The sequence below is a fragment of the Centroberyx affinis genome, unplaced genomic scaffold, assembly GCF_046629955.1.
Source record: "Centroberyx affinis isolate AG114_WGS23_722 - 3 ecotype Tasmania unplaced genomic scaffold, CSIRO-AGI_Caff_v1 ptg000538l_1, whole genome shotgun sequence".
NCBI lineage: Eukaryota > Metazoa > Chordata > Actinopteri > Beryciformes > Berycidae > Centroberyx > Centroberyx affinis.
In genome coordinates this window covers 53,723-60,947 of record NW_027279186.1, presented here as the reverse complement: position 1 = coordinate 60,947, position 7,225 = coordinate 53,723, and the positions used below count along the sequence as shown (strand labels likewise).

At 39.7% G+C, this 7,225-nt stretch overlaps 1 protein-coding gene across 1 annotated transcript; it reads left to right on the top strand.

Annotated features, from left to right (window-relative positions):
• Window positions 1–1,194: 1,194 nt before the first annotated feature.
• LOC139642859 (vasoactive intestinal polypeptide receptor-like) lies at window positions 1,195–6,379 on the top strand. Its single transcript, XM_071517892.1, has 13 exons — window positions 1,195–1,236; window positions 1,321–1,420; window positions 1,866–1,961; window positions 2,540–2,646; window positions 3,203–3,312; window positions 3,697–3,829; window positions 4,119–4,272; window positions 4,403–4,463; window positions 4,554–4,623; window positions 4,725–4,816; window positions 5,105–5,243; window positions 5,461–5,502; window positions 6,194–6,379. The coding sequence occupies exons 1-13, from the start codon at window positions 1,195–1,197 to the stop codon at window positions 6,377–6,379; spliced, it is 1,332 nt and encodes a 443-aa protein (XP_071373993.1).
• The last annotated feature ends 846 nt before the right edge of the window (window positions 6,380–7,225 follow it).

Genomic DNA, 7,225 nt, shown 5'->3' with positions numbered 1-7,225 from the left:
GGATTGCATAATGAGAAAACAAAAGTACAGTCATGGAATGGTTACTAGCAGGTTACTTTTTGTGCAATTTGCATACAATTATTTTCTCAGTGATTAGTTACATGATGAATTTATTTTCATACTGTTGATATGAAGTTACATACAAGATGTATGCAATAAGTCTATCACATTCACTCTGCTTCAGCAACATCTGTTCTAACTAGATGCAAGTAACTGACAGGTACCTACGTTACTTTTTTGAGTTACAACAATGGCAGAGAAGATAGGAAATGTTTGTACCTATCAGAGGTGAAGATAATGTAATTTTAAAACTAACAACACAAACTTTAAAACTTTGAAAGTCTCCTGTGACAGCAGTAATGCAGGCGAACGAAGACCACAAAGATTAGCATTAGCGTCAAAGTGTATTGAGAAAGCTAGCAACTCAGCTAATGTTAACTGGCTTAATTTATATAGAGGCACTTGACTTACTATGACTTACTTGCGTTTTAGAAAAAACGGTTGCATTTGGTTGCTGATATAAAATAACCATATTTCCACCTACTCTCGTGCCTGAAACATTTCATTTACACACTTGTTCTTGTTGTTGCTGGAGAGGACCCCGCCATCAAACATTGTGGTTGCTATAGTGACGCAGGGGCTCAGTAAGGGCGGGTCAAACGTCAAGTGGGCGAAGACGATTGGTTGGCTAAAAGTTTAGAGCTACATCAAGCTAGGCAGATTATACCAGAACAACACCAGAAGTTAGATGATTTTACTTTCAAAATAAAAGCCTAAGATATAAAGCATACTGTTTATGGTTTGCATCGGTCTATATGTATGAATATATGCCGCCAAAACACGTTTTGGACAAAAAAAAAACAATTTCATTTTCAATTACTACGACTTCACCCTCAAATATATCTTCACTTTGGTACTTTGTATTCTCAAAAGACGGTCTAACATTCATCACCAAGGGTTTTATTTAAAAAAAAATGTGACCGGAAGTTTAGTTTTGTATTCTCGCTATCTTGACACTGATGTTCAACAGAGTGCACTGACTGATAAAATGTTATCGACACACTGGGTATATTTGATTTCCAGACGTCATATCTGCTGCATGACGAGATGCTTGCTTTTCATCCCTTTCATCAGATATGCGGCTAGAGTTCTGAATTTACATATCTCGATGGGAAAGCGAGCCTGCCTGACAAAATGCAGAAAGTGGGAATTATTGGACTTTTAATGTTGCCCCAGGTGAGAAAGGAGATACATATGCTTGATTTGAATCTGTGGATATGATTTTGGGAATAGGCGCATTATTGCTTCTGCTTATTACAGGCAAAGTCGTCTCCAGACTGTCATCCTCATATCATTCTTGTTAAAGAGGAAGAAAAGTGCATGAAAGACCTGCTACTTTTTAATACTTCCAAAGCAACAGGTGAGTCAACACATATTTGAAACATTTTATTCTAGGCCCAATAATTCGTCTGATAATGAATAATATTACATAATATAATATTTAGCCTATTAATAATATTAAACTATTCAGTAAATCAAGGTTTGGTGCTCAATGGTGCTTTTATCATTGTTTTACCTACAGAAACAATTTAATGCAATGCTATATTTCCACCTAGTGGTATTAAAAGGTAGTACATCTTGAAATTATATTTTTTTTAATGGCAGGATTAACCCAGATCTGATGATTTCTCAGTGCCTATTCTGCAATGAAAAAAAAACAAATAGGAGCCTTAAGTTTTATGTAGCCTATTTACTGAATATTATACTGTTTCTTGGTTATTTCTGTGTAAGTCCAGCTAATAGAAAAAAGAAAACATCTCTGTGAATTCTGTTGCATCTATTAAAAACAATATGACTGTTTGCAGACTGCATGGGAATGTGGGACAGCTTGAACTGCTGGCCGCCTGCTTCTCTTGGGGAAACTGTCTCGCAACCCTGTCCTGAGCTTTACAGCTCAGAAGGTGAGACACTATGCACACACACACACACACCCACACACAGAGAGAGAGAGAGAGAGAGAGAGACCCATTATCTATCACTTTACACTGGTTAATTATTTGCCAGCCATCTAATTTGTTTCCTTAAGATACTAAAACAGTTTGTCTTTTCAGGATCTCCATCCAAACTGTCAGCCATAAAGCGCTTGTGTACATAGAGACACTGAGCCGGCAGATGGGAGCGCTAGATTTATGTCAGGAGATGAGGATGATAGATTTCATAATGATCTGTCTGAACAAACACAGGTGGATTGAGAAACCGGAGCAGGGAAAGTCATGTTGTTCCACCTCCACACTGCTAAATCAGAGCTCATGAACGAAAGAAAGAAAGAAAGAAAGAAAGAAAGAAAGACAGAAACAAACAAACAAACAAACAAAGATTTCCTTGTAGGGACACCAAAAATGTCCTGAAAAAATACAACTTTTCACTAAAACTTGTATTCGTTCTGGTTTTATTCCAAATATATACATGCACACACACTCACACTATGCTGTTATATAATTATACAGATTCCTGTCATTGTATTATTGCTGTTTTCCAGGTAAAGTGCATCGCAACTGCACTGCCACAGGCTGGACAGACCTGCTTGTTCCCCATGAAGACGCCTGTGGATACACTTTCAATGAAACACTCCACTTTCTGGGAGAGGTTGGGTGAACTCTTGCAGTGTCTCGCTCTGTTATACATGTTTTAGAAGAGGTATATCAGATATAAAGCATTAACATTTTCCTTGCACGATTTAGAAAAATCTAAAGGCGCTGGTTTGTATAGGAAGTGGGTCGAGGAAAAGTCATGGAGGGACATTTTGATAGCTGAAATATTTCACTATTAAAATAAGAAATAGCAGTTTTCTTTTCCTTACCCAACTCATTTTTGCATTTCATCAGTAGAATGTGAAATAAATTTTATGCCTGATTCCACCAGGACCTGCCTCTGCCCAGTGGATTGAGGTCAGATGGGGAATTTCTGACTTAATTACTTGGGTTTGGGTCAAATATATTGTCAAAAAATACTGTTTAGAATCAACAAAATTATTCACAATTCTGACTGTGGTCAGATTTTAGCTCACTAAAGGCAATAAGCTTTCCCACAGGCTCAGTGTGGGTCAAATGTAGTAGAAGTCTTGATACTTGGTGGAATTAGATACTGTCAAATCATTTCTGTGGAGAAGTGATAAAGCATCGTTCTCTTTCCTCCTATCCAGTCATCAGATTCCCATCTGTATTTCTCCTATGTGAAGACCATGTACACAGCCGGGTACGCACTCTCCCTCATCTCCCTCACCATCGCCATCGCCATCCTCTCTCTGTTTAGGTAAGAAACAAGTTTATTTATCACTCCATCCCTGCTGAAGTGACCTTTGACCTCTCTGTGGAGTAGAGCAAGAGAAAAGATCATTTCTCCCTCAAAGTATGACATACGTAAGATTCATGTATCATTGTTGGAAAGTATAGAATGCTTATTACTCCATAAATATTTTTCAACACTTAAAACTATTTGAACACACTTGCCTTGTGAAGTATTCTCATTATGATTTATTCAGTGTGTTTAGTGTTGAAGTTTAAACATCAATTAAGCTTAAAACTTTCCATTAAAGATTTACACTGCCCTTAAAGTTAAAGACTTCTACAATAATCTTAAACTTCTAATAGTCTCCAGTTGGATTTGTAATGAATAAGTGATTCCTGTTGTATCCAGGAAGCTCCACTGTACCAGGAACTACATTCACATCCAGCTGTTCGTCTCCTTCATCCTGAGAGCCATCTTCATCTTCATCAGAGACTCGCTGCTCTTTACGAATGACGAGCTTTACCACTGTGACTACTATCCGGTAGGGAGGGAGGGAGGGACGGATGGATAGATGAATGGATAGATAGATAGATAGATAGATAGATAGATAGATACCATTATTTTTTCAAACTCTCTTCCTTTTACATGCTCAACCCAGACTGATCTTATACTAAATATACAACATATTTTGAGCACTTGCTTTTTCCAGGAAATAGACTGACCCGGTGAATCCACTTGAAAGCTATGATCTCTTATTGATTTCACCTCTTTTTCCTCTATCAAAAATAAACAAAAACAGTAGGGATGTTGAAAATTGTCATGTGCGGCAGGTGGCGTGTAAAGTAGTGCTGATGCTCTGCAACTACTCCATCCTGGCCAACTACAGCTGGCTGCTGGTGGAGGGACACTTCCTCTTCACCCTGGTGAGCCGCTCCTTCTTCTCCCTGAGGAAGCACTTCGCCTGGTACATCGTCCTCAGCTGGGGTAGGGAGACCCGACGACGGAAATCAAGCGCACCTCACATTTATCTTTTTTTTTAGGGAGAATATGGGACGTTTTTAAGCACAAAACTGTATGTTTGGATTCAATAGCACAGATTTCTTTCATCACACAGGTTTTCCATTAGTTGTTATTCTCTCCTGGGGATTGGCCAAGTATTTTTATGAGGATGAAGGGTAAGTGAGGTGAAAATCTGTTTAATTTATACAGACATTCAATTATGATATATAATGATTTTAAAATGATTTCCTATTTCAATACTAAAGCTGTTGGGAAACCAGGAGACATGAGTGGATTTGGTGGATTCTCCGAGTGCCAGTACTGCTAACCATATTTGTAAGTACAGCTTTGTTTCCTATTTTACTTTTTTTTTTAAATTGCTCTTAAATATTTGCTTTGGAAAATTGCGCCACGTTCATCGATTTCAATCATTTCAGACGAATCTGATCTTTTTCTTGAGCATTTTGAGGATTCTGGTGGGCAAACTGCGGATGCCAGACACACACAGGAATGAATTCAGCCAATATAAGTGAGTAGTACATTTATCTTTCATATCACTCTGTATTATATTATACAATATCCAATATAAGGCCACTCTGATCCTCATTTGTATTTCAGTTTATGAAACCAAGTGAAAACAAATGTACACGTAGGTTATTTTTACAAGGACAGAAACAAATACAAGGACATATTTTATGATATTGTTAGTTTTTCCCCCTATTCCCGGTCCTTGGAGGTTACATAGAGGTTAGTTGGTGGGTGGGTGTTCTCAGATCAAAACAGGAGTGTGAAACTGTTTTCCTGTCCCTCTGACCAGGAGGCTGATCAAATCCACATTCTTTCTGGTGGCATTATTTGGTCTGCAGTACACCCTCTTCGTTTTCGTACCTGTTAAAGTCAGCAGCCTGGTGTTTAAGATATGGACCTTTGCGGAGCTGGCTCTGTCGTCTACACAGGTAAATGAGAAGGGTGTGTGTGTGTGTGAGAGAGGGAGAGAGAGAGAGGGAGGGAGAGAGAGAGAGAGAGACTGAAAGACCACAAGAGAATTAACAGTAAACCTACTTGTTCCTGATATTATTTCCTACATTGTATCTGCTCATTCAGCATGAACAACTTACAATAATAAAGATTACATTCATACTTACTGACCCATGCACCTTTTCCTTCTCTAAGGGTTTTGTGGTGGCCGTCCTCTACTGTTTCATGAATGGAGAGGTAAGTAATTTATGACTTTAACTGACCTCTACTGGCGATCAGTAGGAATTGCAACAACACTGACAGATCTCTCGCACAGTTTAGCCTGTAATTGACACAAACAATAAAGTCACATTGTAACAATAGTGATAAGGATTTAGAGCACAGAGTTTTTGTTCCAAAACAAAAAGTGAGTTTGAAAGCCAGAAGTCTCATTGGTATTGGTAGAGTCATTGGTTATTGATCAACAACCCGATCAATCCCTGCAGTTATATTGTGGTCACTGTGTGCCATGGGGCAATAAAAATACTTATTGCACCTTTAGATATTATAAATTTGTTCCAATATGAACCTGAGATTACTTAGGGCCCAGCTTTTTGTAAATCACTGGGGTAGAGTGGATGTTAGCGAAGAAAAATGACTATTCTCTATAGGTTTCACTATCACCACTATTATCTCCCCATGTACAGTGTAGACAGTTCATATACAGTTCAATATTAAATCAGTAACAAACTTCCCATACGAGGTTCCTGGGCCAAAATCTGTAGCTTGATGTGTGTATTGATGGAGGTCCATGACATGAAAACGTTCAAAAACAGAGTTACAGCACAGCAGCAGCACAGTTTGCATTTAAAAAGTAGGATTTCTTATGTGTCTGTAGGGTTAAATCTCTCTCTACCCCTTTCCCTGTGCCATCCACCTCCGTCTCCAGGTGCAGCATGAGATCCAGAGGCGGTGGAGGAGGTGGCGTCTGACGCAGCACCTCCCCGGCCGGCGCAGGCAGCACCACGGCTCCATCAGCCAGAGCGGAGCCGCTCCCACCCAGGTGTCCCTGCTCCCCTGCCCCCCGCACGGCCCGACGCCCGCCGGACACCCGGTGGACACTCTGGAGATGTGAGTTAGGTTGAAATCTAGTTTGTCTTCCTCCTGACAGTTGATTAGGCCCACCTTGTTAGATCCCATAGTGATTTGGGAATTTGTTTTGAAGACAGTTTTTTTTCTTAATGACGTCCAGTTTTAAGGTGGTTCATGTAGCATTTTGTGCATTTGTTTTGAAGAGCAAGACAAGGGATAAGAGCCACTCGCAGCCCCTGATAACAACCAATATCAACCAAAATATGTCCGAACAAATAAGCTAACATGAAATTGAAAATATGCAGTTAGAAAGTAAGTACTTCCTTACTAAGTAAAAAGGTTCCTGTTTTGTGCCGTAAAGCAATCCAGCAGATTTCCCGCAAAATCCGACCTGGTGGCTCACAATATAAAATGCAGGGTAGAGGACAGTAGAGGCTGCCAGTCTTTTTTTACATCTTTTAAGACTTCCCAGTGCAACCACAGTCTTGTACTGGTGGCCATTGAGCAGATCCACTGGAGCAGGTTCAGAGCCTTGAGAGCGTACAGAAGTTGTTGAGGGATAATTACCTGACATCTGAACATGTACTGGATGCCTCACAGTTATGACTACAGATGGAAATTATGGCTACTTTTCAAATGAAGCACCATCCATTCAGTTACCGTGACGACTTTCCAAGAGATGGATCAACTGCAGAAGCACATTGACCGCTATGAGAGACTCTGATCTTCTTCTGCAATGTGACGAACAATGTCACAAACCAATTGGGATTTACCCAAGCTGTGCTGATTCAGCAGTGTGTGTTACCTCAACAAAAGCTGTGGATTGTCAGGAACTGAGTTGTTTTCAAGTTCTTGGACATTTGGCCTCAGGAGAAGCTGATTGATAGAA